The 21,250-nt window shown below is 39.1% G+C and overlaps 1 protein-coding gene and 1 long non-coding RNA gene across 5 annotated transcripts in view; one reads left to right on the forward strand and one right to left on the reverse strand.

The window, feature by feature from the left end:
* The window catches only part of LOC139023444 (uncharacterized), a 295,267-nt gene extending 285,076 nt beyond the window's left edge, over positions 1 to 10,191 (reverse strand). The window contains exon 1 of the long non-coding RNA XR_011474566.1: positions 10,129 to 10,191. This is a non-coding gene — a long non-coding RNA (uncharacterized lncRNA). The remainder of the gene's footprint in view (positions 1 to 10,128) is intronic.
* Positions 1 to 20,571, forward strand: part of stard3nl (STARD3 N-terminal like) — a 51,734-nt gene extending 31,163 nt beyond the window's left edge. Inside the window, exons 3-10 of one of the 4 annotated variants that reach the window (XR_002876313.2) lie at positions 1,412 to 1,489; positions 1,594 to 1,671; positions 1,954 to 2,007; positions 5,826 to 5,943; positions 7,517 to 7,615; positions 8,025 to 8,083; positions 11,383 to 11,438; positions 18,476 to 20,571. Coding sequence is in view for 2 of the 4 variants with exons in the window: in XM_023977322.2 (XP_023833090.1) it covers positions 1,412 to 1,489; positions 1,594 to 1,671; positions 1,954 to 2,007; positions 5,826 to 5,943; positions 7,517 to 7,615; positions 8,025 to 8,080 (483 nt within the window). In the remaining 2 variants the exon portion in view is untranslated. The remainder of the gene's footprint in view (positions 1 to 1,411; positions 1,490 to 1,593; positions 1,672 to 1,953; positions 2,008 to 5,825; positions 5,944 to 7,516; positions 7,616 to 8,024; positions 8,084 to 11,382; positions 11,439 to 18,475) is intronic. The other 3 variants (XR_002876312.2, XM_023977322.2, XM_023977321.2) reach the window with 3 other exon arrangements.
* Positions 20,572 to 21,250: the final 679 nt, after the last annotated feature.

Here is a 21,250-nt window from a genome sequence, read left to right on the forward strand (position 1 = left end):
CCAGCCCAGAGGACTTCAAGAACATCATGCTGTCGTCCAAACCGTTGTGATTAAAATAAATGTTTTTATTGAAATCTTCACCAATGCCTCCTTGTCTTCTGTACTCTATAAAAATGTTCATATACTGCTTTATTCTAGTAGGAGTGTATACAAGTGTAGTAGTCTGAGTGTAGTTATTTGTAATGAAAAGTGTGATCTAACTGCCCCACAATATAAAGTACTAAGGTTGATATAGTAGTATATCAAAGTAATCAGACCAATTATTTTACAAAGTTTAACTTTGCCTATATTTAAGTAACTTTTTAAACTTAAACTACCACAAAAATACTTTACTACAGGTAAAGCACGTCTCAATTGTATTTAATTTAAAATGACCTAGTTAAGTTGATCTTCAATAACTTTATTTTCGCGGAAGAGGAGCCTCGATGTAGGCATAATTTGGTTGAGTAATTGTCTGCAATTAAATGTTAACTAAATCATAGTCTACATTTACAGTCCAATCAATTTTATTTCAGTTGTAATATGTCACATTCTTCCATTTGTTCCTGATAAGATGTTTCGTCATTGGGGCAGGAGTAGTGACCTTTTACCATGCCTTTTCTGCTGTCTTCTATTAAGCCGGCTTGACATCGGAACAGCGTCAGATCAGCTGGTCTACTAGGTTTTTTATTCATTGCARCTAAGGTTATTTTAGCTCGGCTCGCTGCATAATCTCCCGTTAGTAGTGTGTTAAGAAATACAGCAGTAACCTGCAGGTAAGGCGCAGGTTCCGCGATTTTGTTGCGAACAGGCCAGTGGTCATGTTTGAATCAGGTTAAGGTTGAGCTTATCAATTACAGGGTTATCATTAGGGCTCATAATGGGAAATGAAAATTAGCTTTTGTTATTGGAGAAGTCCAGATAGTTCCTCCCTGGTTCGGTCTGTTTGATTCCATTTCCTTTTGAGTATGTTGGTATAGTATGAGTACATTTATGGTTATACAACCACAACTTTGAGAAAGGGCTCCACAGGAGGAAGTCTTTTTTTTTTATCTTCCTTTTTTTAACTACAGGACAACCTGTTTGTACCAGTTTCTACACTGACCCTTTGACCTTTTTTAAAATAGTAACACACACACAGACTTCTCAGGCTTTTAAATCTATGAATGAACTGATATCATCTTCTTCATGTAATATTTACTTCTTCTGTCTACATTGCCAATGCCAACAGTTAGTCGTTACTAAAGTGCATGCCAATCACGGATAACATARCAAGTCGCATATTTGAAAGGGGGGACATTTGAAAATGTTTGGTATTTTAAGAATTAATTTAATCTGTGACAAGATAACTCAATGTATTGACTACAGATTTGGGTATTTTGCACCTGTCTTATCTGTCAAATCCATTCCTTTTTTGTTTTTGTCTTCATAGGTGAACGGAGGAATCGAGAAGCGGCTGGATAAGGAGGTCTTACACTATGACTACCACGCCTCATTCTTCGACATATTTGTAAGTCCATTATGCTGCATCTTTGCTCAGTCAGAGTACAGTSCTCATTTGTTATCCAGATCAGGCAGACATGATGACGTAAATTGCGACTGAATATCCCCTAGCTCCTGGCTGTGTTGCGGTTTGCAGCCCTAATCTTGGCCTATGCTGTTTGTAAACTGCGTCACTGGTGGGCCATAGCGGTAGGTGAACCATCCTATGACTCAAACGCATTTTCACATTTGCTACACTAGAGGATGCTGTTTCCCCTGTGCAGGTCCTGTTGTACATGTTCATTGTGCCTGTTTTCAGTCAAGCAATCAATCGAATAGACAGTAATTGCATGTCAACACATTTCCTGTTTTTTTKCAATAGTCCACTTATGATGCAGTGACATTTTCTTCATGATTTCATTTTTACTGACGTAATATATTTAATGCCAACTACAAGTAGTAAGTGTTTTCTGATCTGTCTTTCCATCACAGATAACCACAGCAACCACAAGTGCTTTCTTGATCGCAAAAGTCATTTTATCAAAGGTATGTTTTTATTAAAGTATKTCTGACATACATTTTCATTCCTCTTGTTAAAATTATTTCATCATTTGAATACAATAGGAGGGATATGCAATACATCTCCTTTCTGACATATTTGAAGGATGGTATGATGTTTGGATTTTCATGTTTGGATTGTGAATCGAATAATGTAAGCATTACTGTWGGACTTGGTGTTGGCACATTRGTTCCTCCTTTAAAAGTTGCGAGCTTACACCGCGGGACTTAGAGGTACCCAGCGTCACGGCTTCATTGCTCCAGACCACCACAAGGGGGAGTTAGAGCACTCATTATGCATTTGGGTCCCAAGGTTTTTATATGACTAATCATATTGAGTGGTTCCAATGACGAATTTGATGCGAGCCACCCGTCCCTGGTGACTTTCTTCAGCAAAGATGGCTGACTAAACATTACGGGGAAGCAGATGTAAGTAGTTATAACGTCATAACAAGTTAAGCAAAACATTTACAATTGAGAGGAATGTGGTAGTTAATGTAGAGACAAACGATTGTGCATATTTTTTTGTCATAAAGTTAATTTACGAAAATCGCTATTTAGCAAGTTTTGTTTTAGTCATATCTAATACCAGGTGTATCAAACTCCATTATTTGAATGATGCTGTGTCTGCATGTATGTATTACAATTATACACTTCAACAATGTTTACCACTCCTGCTCCTGGGACATCAATGATTACACATTGTAACTATGCAATAGACTAGAAACATGATTTAAGTAAAGGCTGTTTTGTAATTCATATATACAGAATAAAAAACAGTACGTCCTGCCAGCACGCCCACAAGCGTGCTGAATGACGCGTGGAAGAGGGCGAGGAATGAGATGGGAGTAACAATCCAGGCTATTTGTCTGAGACCAGCATAATAATGTAATGAAACAAGCAGGGAGCAGGTTTCGAAACCTCAACATTCTAGCCCGAAGTCCAGCACGCTATCGCCTGTGCCCAAATGAATGAATTGGGGTTGGGGCCGATTGTGGCTAAAAACACTATCAAGGGGAAAAGGTACTATTCGTTTTTCACAGGCATAGCAGGATGGGCTATTAGCTGAACAATTCAACTTTTTTACTAAATAATTGTCTAATAGCCGAACTAGGTGTGAACCCCCCCCCAACTTGCAACAAATCATTAGTATCTACCTACACACGGTTAATGTTCTGGGGGAAAAAGTGTGTGTGTTTCATTGGTCCCGAGTGGTGCAGCGGTCTAAGGCACTGCATCTTGGTGCAAGAGGCTTTTTTTCTACAGTCCCTGGTTCGAATTCAGGGTGTATCACATCCGATCGTGATTGGGAGTGCCATAGGGTGCACAATTGGCCCAGCGTCATCCGCGTTTGGCCGGGGTAGGCCGTCATTGTAAATAAGAACTGGTTCTTACCTGACTTGCCTAGTTAAATAAAGGTTCAATTAAAAAAAAMAACTGGCAGCAACCGCAGTGCAATCAATAGGAGGTGAACAGTGGCTGGTGCTGAAAATATAGCAAACTTGTTATGCAAGTGTTGCACACCAACAGATGGAGAAACCTACACCAGTCGAGCAATTCATTTCAACAATAATTTTAATTTRACTTTCCAATTAAGCCCTCTTGTTTACAGTCTATTTCTTCGTAGCCTAGACCTATATAAAATAACTTAGCCTACCTCAGCCAGTTATGAGGCTTAACAGCCTAATAGAAGTAGGATTTATTTTATTTTATTAGGCCTACCTACAATTGCAACTGGTCAAAMATGTAGCATCATAGCACTTAGCATTTTTTTAAAGTCTTCACGTTCAAACTACTGTCCCTCAACTTGCAATGTATTTGATGCTTAAGTACTGTAAAGTRTTACATTTYTAACTCAAAACACAATTTCTTCATCAACATCTTTATGCTTTCGTTAATCTTCTTGATTAACAAGCAAATTGCTCAAGGGCCACGGTTGATTCGTCTGTGAAGATGACGTTTATTGAATGTCTCGCCAGCCTTGATCCATGCCTGGGCTTGCACGACGCAAAGTTCTTTGTTTGTCAGACGAATTATTGGAATCATTGACTCACTCACGCGTTGAAAAGGGCGAGGAACGAGATGGAGTCACAATCCTTGCCAGGCACACCTGTGAGCTCTGGAACTCCACCTCCRACAGGCAGAGTCAACATACGTGACGGCTTCGTCAGGTCTTCGGTTCACCCTGACATTTCCATTCGTCTTCTGACAACAGAACTTGACCAACTGCTCACCAGGCACAGCAAGGGCCGCCCAGACCGTTATGCTGTTCTGCYATTCCAAGGATGTGTAACCGAAGAGATGCCATGAGTGGGCACAGAATACATAGCCTTCCCGCTGTGGATGTCTATTTCAGCACCATTTCGCGCTGATCTTAGACAAGCATGGAGAAATGAAAATGTTCAAATATTCCATGATATTCTTAAGATATGTGTTGACTGAATATAAGCAAGTGATGTCTGCTAAATAACAAGTTAGGTTCCTCCAGAAACCTAATGGAAAATGCCCCTTTAGATATTAATTTAGAATCCTCCAATCCTCTATATGTAATTATTGGCGGAGAGTCACGTCATATTTTTCGATATACTGTAGGCCTACTGTAGGTGACATGAGTCTCACTAGTGTTGAGTAATGTGGTGTAGGTCTTATTTATTTAAAGAGCATATTGACGTTAGAAGCAATAGGATTTGAAGCAAAAGCCTACAACTATTTTAGCAATGTTTCGCGTTGCTCTGAGACAAGCATGGGGACTCTGAGACAGACTTCCTCCCCATCAGGGATTTGAACCCCGGTCTCTCGTCTGCACGACACAGGGATTCTTTAGCTAAATAGCCCAGTACTGTACGGCCGACTGTCGTGTTGTACAGCGCCATATTTTCCGTTCCAGCAGGTACCAGTCAAAAGTTTGGATACACCTACTCATTCCAGGATTTTTCTATATTTGTACTATTTTCTACATTGTGAAATAACTATGAAATAACACACATGGAATCAGTTAAGAACAAATTCTTATTTACAAGGACAGCCTACTCCTTCCTCCCCAACGGGCCGCATTCTGTAGTACAGACAGCCTGTTCTCCCTTATGTAAGAAATTAGGCACTTTCCCATGTTTACTACAGTATGTATTGTAGACTGCACAGTAGCCTAATAAACAAATGAACACATTTTTWAAATAAAATAATGATTAAAAAGTATTTCAAAATGCAGATGTTATTTACTTATGGATCCATAATGAATTACTATGGGAATAAATATCACTGATTTACAGAAATATTGGAGCAAAGTTGTCTAATGAAGGCAAAAAATKTAGAAATCTGTAGCCTACTCCCGACCGTCACGTTGTACAGCGCCATATTTTCCATTCCATCCTAATGGAGACCATGAGGGTTTCGTTTTTCTTTTTTCTCTGAATAGAAACACCATAAAATTAATCAAATGAATTAAGCCACATTTCTTAATTAATCCCATATACTATGTTATTACAAAAAGGTTTTTAAATTCTCTGGTAATGCCAATACGGAATACTATCAAATGCTTCTCAAAGATGCCCTCTGGTGGTCAAACTAGCAATAAGTTGCAGTAACAGAAATGGCTCACAATTAAATGACGTGCCACAGAATGCTGCGGCAGCACGCAAGGTGTGCCGYAGTATGACGCAACTTTTAAAGGAGGAATCGCTGTACATGTTTAGTGTCTGTGCATGTCAGTGTTTTTGACAGTATGCAAGTAACAACATATGTTTGCTTATGTGTTTTTTGCTATTTGAACTAAGAGCAAGTTAGTTTTTTGTGTGTGCATGTTTCAGCTCCTTTCCCAGGGGGCCTTTGGGTACCTGCTGCCCATCATCTCTTTCATCCTGGTCTGGATAGAGACGTGGCTACTAGACTTTAAGGTCCTGCCTCAGGAGGCTGACGATGAGAACAGTGAGTATAGGAAACTTTCCCAATGCACTCCTAGGGTGCATCCCAATAATATCTCCTTTCTCCTGAGGTGTACACCCGTTCACTACTTCCCACAAATCTAAAAGCATTGGATTGGTRGAGGTATGGGCTAGAGGGAGTCTTCACCACATGTTTCAACAAATAAGTAAATGAAGGGAAAGGGAAGTGAACAAGTACACACTTTGGGAGGAAGCGATAATCTTCTAAATTGACTTATTTTGATTTATACTCACAGTTTATAGAAACGGAAGAAATACACATTTTAAATCATAATGTAATATAAAAACACATGTAGAGACAAATGGGTTACATATCCTTTTGTCTTGATTGGAGTCATTTGTATTGTTAAAAGCTCAAATTATTGTAGTGGGTCTCTTTTGACTAACAAACTTGCCATTGTGCTTGCTGCCACAGTGTTTTCCTTCMCCGCATTCAGCAAAACATGACCGCATCTGTATATACAGTGCGTCTGGAAAATATTCAGACCCCTTCACTTTTTCCACATTTTGTTACGTTACAGCCTTATCTTAAAATGTATTAAATACATTTTTCCCTCATCAATCTACACAAAATACCCCATAATGACAAAGCGGAAAACAGGTAATTCAGACCCTTTGCTATGAGACTCGAAATTGAGCTCAGGTGCATTCTGTTTCCATTGATCATCCTTGAGATGTTTATACAACTTGATTGGCGTCCACCTGTGGTAAATTCAATTGATTGGACATGATTTGGAAAGGCACAAACCGTGTCTATATAAGGTTCCACGGTTGACAGTTCATGTCAGAGCAAAAACCAAGCCATGAGGTCGAAGGATTTCGYGTTACACCTGAATTCAAAATGGATTAAGTTGTTTTTTCTCACCCATCTACACACAGTACCCCATAATAACAAAACATGTTTTAAGAAATGTTCATTACTTGCAGAAATATCAAATTTACATAGGTATTCACACCCCTGAGTCAATACATTTTAGAATKACCTTTGGCAGCGATTGCAGCTGTGAGTATTTCTGGGTAAATTTCTTGACAGCCTTTTAAAATTCTTGCCATAGCTTTTCAAGACGATTTTAAGTTAACTGTAACTAGGCCAATCGGSAACATTCAATGTTGTCTTGGTAAGCAACTCCAGTGTATATTTGGCCTTGTTGTTTTAGGTTAATATTATTTAGGTTATTGTCCTGCTGAAAGGTGAATTTGTCTGTTGGAAAGCAGACTGAATGAGATTTTCCTCTAGGATTCTGCCTGTGCATAGCTCTATTCCGTTTGTTTACTGCTGAACTTATTTAGGCTTGCCATAACAAAGGGATTGAATACTTATTGGCTCAAGACATTTCATTTTTAGTTGATTTGTACACATTTCAAAAAACATAATTCCACTTTGACATTATGGGTGTATTGTGTTTAAGCCAGTGACACAATCTCAACACATTTTTATACAGGCTATAACAAAACAAAATGGGGAGAAAGTCAAGGGTTGTGAATAATTTCTGAAGGCAAGTKGTACTATGTTACAGCGACACTTACGTGTCATCATTGTGTTTTCATCCCATCAGGATTTCTTTCTATAATGGACGCCCCTGAAAGGGCCCCCTTCATGCAACCAGGACCACTTTCAGATGGGCAGTTCTACTCCCCACCCGAGTCTGTGGCAGGTGAGAATGTGTGAATCTAAGGTTTGAATTGAAATTTTACAGGCCTGTTTGTGGATTGTTTTCCATAGCGAATGTTGTGGCTGTTTAAACTGGGTTTAATCTCTGTGTGGGATTCACAGTGTATAAGTGTCTTTTAAACAACATAAATTAGAAATTTTGTTTTGGCACCAACGACTGGTATGACAAATATTGGAGAAGCTCTCTGGCGACCAAGACAGTATGAAGTGTCATCAGAATAATATTTTATCTCATATCCGTATACTCTGATATGTGTCACYGCATGGTGATATTGTCATTTTCAAATCCATTTATTGCACAACTTATTTACGCTATTTCCTATGTCTGTGTGYGTTTTGGCATTTTCTTAGATCTATTTGATTTTTTGTTGTTGTGCTTGCTCCGTTTGTAGACTCTGATGAGGAGCTGCTGGATGATAAACACGACACGGAGAAGGCTCTTATTTAGCAGGTAGCTATACTGTCTTTACCACTCAAACTAATGAGGCGGGTAACTGAATAAAATCMATAGTCTTTTGGTGTTTAGAATGGTGCATACAATAGTTAGGATTTATTTATAGCATCATAAATAAGCGTTTATAACATTCCAGCGTTATGGACGTTACATTTGCACGCAAAATCACAACTTTCATCTCTCACAGAATGGATAAACAAAATAGAAATTGGCCTTTTGATGTGTGTCTATAGTACCATTTAGGGCAGTGGTATTCAAACTTTTTCAGCGGGGACCCCACCCCAGATCTAATGACACAACCTTAAAATCTGTACATTTTGATTTTTACGTCAACAAATAACTTTAAATTCATTGCATTTTCATCTCTTATCAAAATTAAAGAAACAAATACATTTTTTCTCTAAAATAGTATTTAGTTAATTATTTTTCTMAATTTTTGTATATGGTCCCTTAGAATCTGTACTCTAAATGTTTTGTTCCTAAATTATTATTGGATTTTTTGGGGGGTGACCCCACTGCAGTTCCCCCGTACCCCGACTTTGAATACCACTGCCTTAAGGCGTCTGCATGCTTCCCAGCCGAAACAGTTCGGAAGAGTTTGTGCATACACTGCTGTTCAAAAGTTTGGGGTCACTTAGAAATGTCCTTGTTTTTGAAAGAAAAGCACATTTGTTTTGTCCATTAAAATAACATCAAATTGATCAGAAAAATACAGTGTAGACATTGTTAATGTTGTAAATGACTATTGTAACCGGAAACGGCAGATAAGAAATAAAAAATKGAATATCTATATAGGCGTACAGAGTCCCATTATCAGCAACCATCACTCCTGTGGCACATTGTTAGCTGATCCAAGTTTATCATTTTAAAAGGCTAATTGATCATTAGAAAACCTTTTTGCAATTATGTTAACACAGCTGAAAACTGTTGTGCTGTTTAACCTGTTTGGGCGCATGAACCGCTAGSGGGATACCYACGACAACATCCGGTGAAATTGCAGAGCGCGAAATTCAAAATACAAAAATCGTAATATTAAACATTCATGAAAATACAACTGTCATACATCATTTAAAAGCTTAACTTCTTGTTAATCCAACCGCGTTGTCAGATTTCAAAAAGGCTTTACTGCGAAAGCATACCATGCGATTATCTGAGGACAGCGCCCCACATCAAAATACTTTTTCAACCAGCACAGGCGTCACAAATAGCGATTAACTTCTTATGGGCAGGTGGGACGGTAGCGTCCCATCCGGTGAAATAGCGGAGCGCGAAATTCATACTACAGAATTATCATTATTTAACTGTCATAAAATGAATCGCAAACGTTACTAATAAACTTTTCCAAACAAGTCAAACAACGTTTATAATCAAACATTAGGTACCCTAAAATGTAAATAAACGAACAAATTTAAGACGGAGAATTGTTATCTTTACCGGAGAAAAATACCAAAAAACGTGCTCTCTTCCACGAGCTTGGAAACACTACAGACAAAATGGGAGCCACCTAGAAAAACAACAATTTCTGGCTMATTTTTCCAAAAAACAGCCTGAAACTCTTTCTAAAGACTGTTGACATCTAGTAGAAGCCTTAGGAACTGCAATCTGGGAGGACTTCGCCTTATAATAAAAGTGACAGCCATTGAAAATAGTGGTAGGCTGAAATCTGTTTGTTTTTTTGGATGGTTTGTCCTCGGGGTTTCGCCTGCCATATCAGTTCTGTTATACTCAGACATTATTTTAAAAGTTTTAGAAACTGTAGTGTGTTTTCTATCCGAATCGACCAATTATATGCATATCCTAGCTTCTGGGCCTGAGTAACAGGCAGTTTACTTTGGGYACGCTTTTCATCCGGACGTGAAAATACTGCCCCCTACCCAAGAGAGGTTAAATAATCACTTACCTTTGAAGATCTTCCTCTTGTTTGCAATCCCAAGGGTCCCAGCTACACAATGAATCATCGTTTTGTTCGATAAAGTCCTTCTTTATATCCCAAAAAATCTGTTTAGTTGGCGCCAATGATCTCAGTAATCCACTCGTTCAACATGCATACAAACGAATCCAAAAAGTTACCGGTAAAGTTCGTGCAAACAAGTCAAACGATGTTTCTAATTAATCCTCAGGTACTCTAATATCTAAATAAACGATAATATTTAAGACGGAGAATAGTATGTTCAATAGGGAAGATGAATAACGAAGAACGCACACCTCATTCACGCGCCAGCAAGACTACTTTTATAATGAGAGACACCTTGGAAAAACTACACCTACTCACTAATTAAAAAAGAAAAAACAAGCCTGAAACCCTTTCTAAAGACTGTTGACATCTAGTGGAAGCCATAGGAACTGCAATCTGGGTCCTATCTATTTGTTTTTCCCATAGACTAGCATTGAAATGGCCTGTGACCTCAACAACAACAAAACATTCCGGATGGATTTTCCTCTGGTTTTCGCCTGCCATATCAGTTATGTTGTACTCACAGACATTATTTTAACAGTTTTAGAAACTTAAGGGTTTTCTATCAAATGCTACCAAGTATAGGCATATCCTAGCTTCTGTGCCTGAGTAACAGGCAGTTTACTTTGGGCACGTCAGTCATCTGAAATTCCGAACAATAACCAGTATGCTAATAAAGTTAAAGAAGCAATACAACTGACCTTTGTGGGTTCGATTACAGGCTCAAAATGGCCAGAAACAAATAACTTTCTTCTGAAACTTGTCAGGCTATTTTCATTCTGAGAAATGAAGGCTATTCCATGCGAGAAATTGCCAAGAAACTGAAGATCTCGTACAACGCTGTGTACTACTCCCTTCACAGAACAGCGCAAACTGTCTCTAACCAGAATAGAAAGAGTGGGATGCCCCGGTGCACAACTGAGCAAGAGGACAAGTACATTAGAGTGTCTAGTTTGAGAGACAGACGCCTCACAATTCATCAACTGGCAGCTTCATTGAATAGTACACGCTAAACACCCGTCTCAATGTCAACAGTGAAGAGGCGACTCTGGGATGCTGGCCTTCTAGGCGGAGTTGCAAAGAAAAGCCATATCTCCGACTGGCCMAAAAAAAGAAAAGATTAAGATGRGCAAGAGGAACTCAAAAAGATTACTSTATTTCTGATCAATTTGGTGTTATTTTAATGGACAAAAACTGTGCTTTTCTTTCAAAAACAAGGACATTTCTAAGTGACTCAACTTTTGAACAGTAGTGTATATTATGATGACGTTTATGTGCATTTTGTACTTCAGTAAGATTTTTTTTTCGGTTGTTTGGGGGGGGCACATTTTTTTCTCTCAAGGCCAGCCGAAGTTTGGGAGCCGACATATACGCCCCATGGTCTGAGATTTGTTAACGGTAGGGATTSTTCAATAAAGTTTGTCATTCATGAGAGATGACTCGTTTTCATGCACCTTTATTCATTGAGAAATACTGCACCAACCATCTTAGTTAGATGTAGAATTGCACGACTAAGATCTCAACGTTAAACTTAATGACAGATTTCTTGAGTTTTCTTAGATTAAATCTGACTATTTTTAGGAAGTGTATACAGGCTACGGCATCTCAAAATGGACAAATAGTATTATTTGCCGCTTTTTTCTCATTTTTCAAGAGAAGGTATTTTTTAAGGGAGTTTGAGCACACTTGTCCGGTTTGCCTAGTAGACTTCGGCTGGCCAAACTGAAGCATGCTGACGCCTTTAGGGTATATATTTATTTAGTATAAGTGTATATCAAAAAAAGTGAACTTCAAAAATATTGGTATGTTGGAGAAATAAAGCAAATAAGAAGCATTATGGATGTTACATTCAATAGACCAGCTTTTTGGGGAGACTGAACATATTAGCAAAAGTCTGTGCGTTTCTAAGTCTTAGGTCAAAACACGAATAGCCATTCTCAAGGAATTGAAAAACGATAATATGGAAAATATGGCCGTTTCCATGATTACTTTAGAGAGCAAAAACAACCGTTATGGATGTTAGTCTGAAATCATGAAATCTAATCATGATAATGTTTAATAAAAGACAGCATAAGGCAGTGTACCTGCATAATTACAGTTAGCCTTAATAGTATACACAGCCAGGCACCACACCCTAATAGGTTAACCATTTACCAGTTGATTGTACACCCAAAGATAAGTGTTTTTTTTGTATAAAAAGTCATCTGAAATATTGTAATGCAGATGAGGCATGTGCCTATACTGCCAATCCACTTTCTGGACACTGGATGAAGTCTGKATATTTTGGGGGGCTTTCATTTGAAAAAGACACTCCAGGACTATTCACAGTTTGTTGATTAGCACTCTTATCTTTCTATCTAAAAAAAAAASTGTACYGCCATGTATGAGAAATCAATTTYRGCATATGTTTYCCAAGATAATCKTAGCTAGAACACATCATTTTCAAGATATCAACAATTGCGTCACTGAAAGTATGAAGAATATATTTCAGAACAAGCACATAAAATGTGGTGAATGCACAAGCTTCTGAAGCTAAGATATGATAATTCAATATCCATCACATCCACAACCGTTATGGATCTCATAATGCTAAAAACKGATATTAAAATTCAAGAGAAACCAATTACAGACCATATAAAACCTTGATGAAAGAAAGTTGGCTTTACAGACAGTTTCAAGATCAKATGTAAGGTGCATGTTTTACAAAAACTTTTCCTGAAAAACGTTATGTAAGGTTGAAGTCGGAAGTTTACATACACTTATGTTGGAGTCATTAAAACTCGTTTTTCAACCACTCCAAAATGTCTTGTTAACAAACTATAGTTTTGGCAAGTCGGTTAGGATATCTAATTTGTCCAACAATTGTTTACAGACAGATTATTTCACTTATAACCTGTCTCTTATACACATCTAGATGTGTATAAGAGACAGTCCTAGAGATGAACGTACTTTGGTGCGAAAAGTGCAAATCAACAGCAAAGGACCTTGTGAAGATGCTGGAGGRAACAGGTAAAAAAGTATCTATATCCACAGTAAAACGAGTCCTATATCGACATAACCTGAAAGGCCGAAACCGCCATAAAAAAGCCAGACTACGGTTTGCAACTGCACATGGGGACAAAGATCGTACTTTTTGGAGAAATGTCCTCTGGTCTGATGAAACAAAAATAGAACTTTGTCCATAATGACCATCGTTATGTTTGGAGGAAAAAGGGGGATGCTTGCAAGCCGAAGAACACCATCCCAACCGTGAAGCACGGGGGTGGCAGCATCATGTTGTGAGGGTGCTTTGCTGCAGGAGGGTCTGGTGCACTTCACAAAATAGATGGCATCATGAGGCAGGAAAATTATGTATATATATTGAAGCCACATCAGACAGGAAGTTAAAGCTTGGTCGCAAATGGGTCTTCCAAATGGACAATGACCCCAAGCATACTTCCAAAGTTGTGGCAAAATGGCTTAAGGACAACAAAGTCAAGGTATTGGAGTGGCCATCACAAAGCCCTGACATCAATCCTATAGAAAATTTGTGGGCAGAGTTGAAAAAGTGTGTGTGAGCAAGGAGGCCTACAAACCTGACTCAGTTACATCAGCCCTGTCAAGCGGAATGGGCCAAAATTCAACCAACTTATTGTGGAAAGCTTGTGGAAGGCCCAAGTTACACCAAGTTAAACAATTTAAAGGCAATGCTACCAGATACTAATTGAGTGTATGTWAACTTCTGACCCACCCCGGAATGTGATGAAAGAAATAAAATCTGAAAGAAATAATTCTCTCTACTATTATTCTGACATTTCACATTCTTAAAACAAAGTGGTGATCCTAATTGACCTAAGACAGGTAATTTGTACTAGGATTAAATGTCAGGAATTGTGAAAACGGAGTTTAAATGTACTTGGCTAAGGTGTATGTAAAYGTCCGACTTCAACTGTATGTTACATTGCCTGTAAAATCCCCTTAAAAATCCGTAAATTTCATATAGAGATGTTTCTTTAAATTATTATTTGTTTTGCTATACGACACCCCCCCCCCCCCAAAAAAAAAGTGTCAGGGGACTCGCCTGAAGTCTGTTTGTAGCGTTCAAACCGAACCTGGTCTTTCCATGATATAGACTGACTAGGTGAATCCAGGGTGAAATCTATGATCCCTTATTGATGTCATCTATTAAATCCACTTCAATCAGTGTAGATKAAAGGGAGGAGATGGGTTAAATAAGGATTTTTATGCCTTGAGACAGTTGAGACATGGATTGTGTATGTGCCAGTCAGAGGGTGAATGGGCAAGGCAAAAGATTTAAGTGCCTTTATTAACGGGGGTATAATAGTAGTGTGTATCAAGAATAGTCGTGTGTATCAACTCAAAGGACATCCAGCCAACTTGACACAACTGTGGGAATCATTGGAGTCAACATGGGCCAGCATCCCTGTGGAACGCTTTTGACACCTTGTAGTCCATGCCCCGACAAATTGAGGCTGTTCTGAGGGCAAATGGGGGTGCTACTCAGTATTAGGAAGTTGTTCCTAATGTTTTGTACACTGTGTAAATTGTATTTGCAAAGAAATGGGGAAATTATGTTATTTTATACCACCACAGTTGCTCAGAGAAAGATTAATTAATAAATCTTAATAAGTTAATAAAACAAAATTATTGCCACCCCGGTTTTCAATACTCCGGCACCTTCACCTCTGAGAGGATATTGGCACTGAGACTTTTTACAAAAGGTTTTATGAGGTTGAAAAACAAATTAGGAAGGATCTTAGACCATTCCTCCATACATAATCTTTCTAGATAATTKATATCCTTCGTCTGCGCTTATGGACTGCCCTCTTCAATCAAACCAACAGGTTTTCAATGGGGTTCAAGTCCAGAGACTGATTGCKGAATGTTGATTTTTTTGTAGTCAATTGACCATTTCTTTGTGGATTTTGATGTGTGCTTGGTTATTTTTTTTTGGTGGAAGATCAGCCTACCTGGCAGAGGCATTTTAGTTTTAGACTAAAATGTCCTGGTACTGGGTCAAGTTCATTTTGCCCTTTTGACCTTAACAAGGTCCCCAAGGACCAGTGGAAGCAAAGAAGCCCCATAACRTCAAAGATTCACCACTATATTTTATAGTATGTATGAGGTACTWTTCTGCATGTGCATTCTTCTTTTGAAGAATGCCAGTGCCGTTTAGCAAATTCCAGGTGTTTACGTTTGTTGGATGACATGAAAATGGAGCTCTTTGGCTATGCAYACCAGTGGTGGGTCTGGTGTTGAAAGAAGGATACGTATGCAGAAAAGTACCTCATACCTACTGTAAAATATTGTGGTGGATCTTTGATGTTATGGGGCTATTTTGCTTCCACTGGTCCTGGGGCCCTTAAAGTTAACGGCGTAATTAACTTTACCCAGTACTAGGATATTTTAGTCAAAAACCTGGTTGCCTCTGCCAGGAGGCTGTTTCATAAAAATATTATTATTTAATATAGCAATATAATATACAATATAGTTCAGTATTTGTATTTATTTTAAGAATGCCAAGAATTTTGGATCTGACTGTATAWATGTTTCTAATTCCTAAYATTGAGTTACACCCCCCACTTTAACCCTCAACAGCCTCAATTCGTCGGGGCATGGACTCTACAAGATGTCAAACGTTCCACTGGGATGCTGGCCCATGTTAACTCCAAAGCYTCCAGCAGTTGTCAAGTTGGCTGGATGTCCTTTGGGTAGTGGACCAATCTTGTGGGAAACTTTTGAGCGTGAAAAACCCAGCAGTGTTGCAGTTCTTGACACACTCAAACTGGTGGGCCTAGCACCTACTACCATAGCCCCCGTTCAAAGGCACTTAAATCTTTTGTCTTGCCCATTCACCCTCTGAATGGCACACATACACAGTCCATGTCTCAATTGTCTCCAAGGCTTAAAAATCATTCTTAAACCTGTATCTTCATCTACACTAATGAAAGTGGATTTAACAAGTGACATCAATAAGGGATCATAGCTTTCACCTGGTCAGTCTGTCATAGGAAGAGCAGGTGTTCTGTTTTGTACACTCAGTGCATATATAGTACCAGTCGAAAGTTTGGACACACTTACTCGTTCAAGGGTTTTTCTTTATTGTAGAATAATAGTGAAGCCATCAAAACGAATAAATAACACATGGAATCATGTAGTAACCAAAAAAGTGTTAAACAAAACAAAATATATTTTAGATTCTTCAAAGTAGCTGCACTTTGCCTTGATGGCAGCTTTTTGCACACTMTTGGCATTCTCTACCAGCTTCATGAGGTAGTCAACCTGGAATGCATTTAAATGAAAAAAAACTTGTTAAAAGTTCATTTGTGGAATATCTTTCAGTCTTAATGCATTTGAGCCAGTCAGTTGTGTTGTGACAAGGTAGGGGTGGTATACAGAAGATAGCTCTATTTGGTAAAAGACCAAGTCCATATTACGGCAAGAACAGCTCAAATAAACAAAGAGAAATGACAGTCCATTACTTTAAGACATGAAGGTCAGTCAATCTGGAAAATTTCAATAACTTTGCAAGTCTCTTCAAGTGCAATTGCAAAAACCATCAAGCGYTATGATGAAACTGGCTCTCATGAGGACTGCCACAGGAAAGGAAGACCCAGAGTTACCTCATTCGAGTTACCAGCCTTAGAAATTGCAGCCCAAATAAATGCTTCACAGAGTTCAAGGAACAGACACAACATCAACTGTTCAGAAGAGACTGTGTGAATCAGGCCTTCCATGGTCCAATTTCTGCAAAGAAACCACTACTGAAGGACACCAATAAGAAGAGACTTRCTTGGGCCAAGAAACACGAGAAATGGACATGTGGAAATCTGTATTTTGGTCTGAGTGTGAATTTGCSAATTTTGGTTTCAACCGCCGTGTCTATGTGAGACGCAGAATAGGTGAACGGATGATCTCCGCATGTGTGGTTCCCACCGTGACGCATGGAGGTGTGATGGTGTGGGGGTGCTTTGCTGATTTATTTAGAATTCAAGGCACACTTAACCAGCATGGCTACCACAGMATTCTGCAGCGATACGCCATCCCAACTGCTTTGAGCTTAGTGGAACTATCAATTGTTTTTCAACAGGACAATGACCCAACACACACCTCCAGGCGAGGACTATTTGTAAGGACTATTTGACCAAGAAGGAGAGTGATGGAGGGCTGCATCAGATGACCTGGCCTTCACAATCACCCGACCTCAACYGAATTGAGATGGTTTGGGATGAGTTGGACCACAGAGTGAAGGAAAAGTAGCCAACAAGTGCTCAGCACATGTGGGAACTCCTTCAAGACTGTTGAAAAAGCATTCCAGGCGAGGCTGGTTGAGAGAATGCCAAGAGTTTGCAAAGCTACTTTTCTGGGGGGTTACTACATGTTTTGATGTCTTCACTATTATTGTGCAATGTAAAAAATAGTAAAAATAAAGAAAAACCTTTGAGCATGCGTGTCAACTTTTGACTGGTACTGTATGAATATACACTCAGCACCCCGTTCACGAAAATGGTTCGCTCCTACATGCACTGAGTCACATGGCTGTGGCTTGCAATATAAAGCAGGCAGACTGGCATCGAGGGGTTCAGTTACATGTTAGAATAGACAAAATAAGTACATAAGTGACTGACTGGTGGTATCGTCGTCGGTACAAAGTGCACTGGTTCCAGTATCTCAGAAACATCCKGCCTCCAGGGCCTTTCATGTACCACGGTGTCTAGGGTTTCCCGAGAATGGTGCGTCAAACAAAAACCATCCAGTCAGCAGCAGCACCATGGGCAAAAACAGCATGTTGAAATGAGGTCGAAACGGAGGCCACAAACGGCAAATAACGGCGCAGAACGGCATCTCGGAACGCACAGCTCGCCGGTCCTTGTCGCGGATGGGCTATTGCAGCAGACGACCACACCAGGTTCCGCTCCTATCAGCTAAAACCAAAACTCTGCCATAGTGGGCACGCGATCACCAACATTGGACAATTAAGTGGAAAAACATTGCCTGGTTCGACAAATCCCTGTTCCTGTTTTATGCTGAGTCAGGATTTGGCGTAAGCAGCATAAATCCATAACCCCATTAAGCCTGGTGTCAACGGTACATGCTGCTGGCAGTGGTATAATGGTGTTGGGAATGTCGTCCTGGCACATGTTGATACCAATTGAGCAATGTGTCCATGCCCTGAAGAATTCAGGCTGTTCTGGAGGAAAAGGGTTGTCTGACCTGGTACTAGATGGGTGTACTTAATAAACTGACTGCTGAGTGTATGTGTAAATATAAAAGCTGAATGACTCTTGTCAAAATGTCATTTTGTGAATGTTGACATGAAACTACTTCCATAATACGTTATTTTTAGGACATTATTTCTGGTTTGATTAATTATGTAGGTTATAATATAATTGGTGTTTGCTTGCTTATAATATGCTTTTTTTGTTGTTTTTGAGAAGTACCAGTGGTCATCCTGGAAGGTGGAAGCCATTTGAAGATTCACAACTTTGAGTGACTGCATCTGAAGTGCYCACAGCAGCTGCCCCATCGAACCACGGGGAAGACTTACGACCACTGCATGTTCTGTATTCCTCCACTGAGAGATCGACATTCCTCAGCCTATCACCCTCTACACACCTGCTTCATATCCCGTCGCCTCTTCACTCAAGCTTCCAAACAGTTGTTTTTAAAGAACTGAGTGCCAACTGTTTTTTTGTTGTTGTCGCCAGATATAAGTTTCTAATGTGCTTATTCTTCTATCTCTTGCTGATAGGGTTAGAAGCTTCAAAAGTTCTGAATTGAAGACTGAGAAGTCAGCATGGGCAGTGTGTGCCAATTTCAAGTGTGGCTACAGGGCTGTTGAGCACTAAGGATGGCACTTTAATATAAATAGATTACTCAGAAAAAAATGTATTGATATTAAACAAACTCCTTTGGACAACTGTCAAGGGGGAAAATATAATAGACTACATAACCAACACAGCTGTGCCTGCATATGTAACAACTTCAGTTGGTGATCTATATATGTCTGAATGCATGACTTTGGGAACTCAATGATGCAATGTTTTTTTGATTTCTTCTTATGATTATGACCTCTCTTCATCATAGGAAAGGAAGAAATTGTATACAGCACCTTTTTTTATCACTGGAAAGTGTTATACCGTTTGTTTTCTATGCTGACCATTTGGAAGTAGAAGGGCATTAGCCCGGAAGCTTCTTAGTAAACTTTCCACTTGGCTTTGCAAATTGTATCAATATACAAATAAAAAAAAATGGCAGAATACATTTCCCATGAATTCATATTAGAGTTCAACACTGGTATCTTTCACACCACCTGGAAGTTTCAAACTTTTCATCMAAAAATATCTGCGCTCATTCACATCTGCATGTTTATGTTTTCAAAGTGAACCGTCCGAAAGCTTTTTATGCAGAAGCAGACTAATGGAGTTTGTGCTCTTATCATGGYGAATGCAGCTCCACACATGGGAATACACAAACAAACAGCTAACACAGAGGGAACCGTTTAATGTAGTTAACCAACAGAAGTTGTGTCAGCATGAATTAATATAACGCCCACCACAATTTCCATTCACCATGACAAGACTGAAAATGGCAATAAAACATGCTTCTTCAGATTATTGCGGATCCCAGTTGTGTGTACATATCACCATGGAAATAACATGGGTAGGATGTAGATTTTACACTGAAATGTATCTTTGATAACCTTTTATTAGGTTCACTTCTGAAAATGAATGTGTGTTGGCATGTAACGCTCTTAACTTGCATTCAGAAATTAGTGTATGCTGATGCATGGACCTGTAATCAAGAATTTCAATGCGATCAGCGGTAGATCTGCGTAATAGTGGGCTTAACATTTTAAAGTAATTTCCGATTGAGCCGAAATACAGTTTACATCACTTACCGTGATTGCAGTTTCCGTGAACATGGAAACATTGGCTTTTTATAAAAGGTGCATACTGTAGCCGACAAACCGCAATCGGATTGAATACCCACTAAAGAGAGTATAGTCTTCACATTTATTTTTTATTTAACTAGGCAAGTCAGTTAAGAACAAATTCTTATTTGCAATGACGGTCTACCCCGGCCAAACCCTAACCCGGACGACGCAGGGCCAATTGTGCGCCGCCCTATGGAACTCCCAATCACGACCGGTTATGATACAGCTTGGAATCGAACCAGGGTCTGTAGTGGCGCCTCTAGCACTGAGACCGCTGCGCCACTCAATACAGTAAAATAATAAGGTTCACCGTTCAAGACACCAAGTTCATTTTCAAAGTGGCAAGCCTGTGTGCATTTAGGAATTAATGGTTGGTTACCACGTTTGATCAAGAATTACATTGCTTGTCAATTCAATTAAGCAATAATGTGTATCTAGCTTTTTATGAGTTATTGGTTTTACTCGTCTTTGTATTTAGTTTTGGATTAAAGTGATAATTGTATGATTTGTTAATGATGGTATATAATGGTATATGTTCTGTTTTTGCATTTCATTCGATTTTAATAAAAATAAATTGCACATTGTTAAAGGGCCTTCTTTGGGAGGTGTGTAGTTTTATTTTTTACATTTCGGTAGCACTTTATATTACAGCACAGATTAAATGGGTAATAACATGATATTAATATACATTTACAGTGGCTTTCGGAAGTATTCACCCCCTTGGCATTTTTCCTATTTTGTTGCCTTACAACCTGGAATTTAAATAGATTTTTGGGGGGGTTGTATCATTTGATTTACACAACATGCCTACCACTTTGAAGATGCAACATATTTTTTTATTGTGACACAAACAAGAAAAACAGAACTTGAGCGTGCATAACTATTCACCCCCCCAAAGTCAATACTTTTGCAGCAATTACAGMTGCAAGTSTCTTGGAGTATGTCTATAAGCTTGGCACATSTAGCCACTGGGATTTTTGCCCATTCTTCAAGGAAAAACTGCTCCAGCTCTTTCAAGTTGGATGGGTCCCAGTGGAGTGGAGCTAGGCGCCCTCATTTGTTGACTTCTGTAACTGTAAAAGCCTTGGTTTCATGCATGTTAACATTACAAGCCTCCTCCAGAAGTTTGTTTTATTCACTGCTTTAGCATACTCCGCCAACCCGGATGTCCTAGCTTAGGCTTAGGAAGACCACCAAARATCCTGACATTTCCATCCCTAACTATAACATTTTCCGACAAGATAGAACTGCCAAAGGGGGCGGTGTTGCAATC

Source organism: Salvelinus sp. IW2-2015, linkage group LG32, assembly GCF_002910315.2.
Source record: "Salvelinus sp. IW2-2015 linkage group LG32, ASM291031v2, whole genome shotgun sequence".
Taxonomy (NCBI): domain Eukaryota; kingdom Metazoa; phylum Chordata; class Actinopteri; order Salmoniformes; family Salmonidae; genus Salvelinus; species Salvelinus sp. IW2-2015.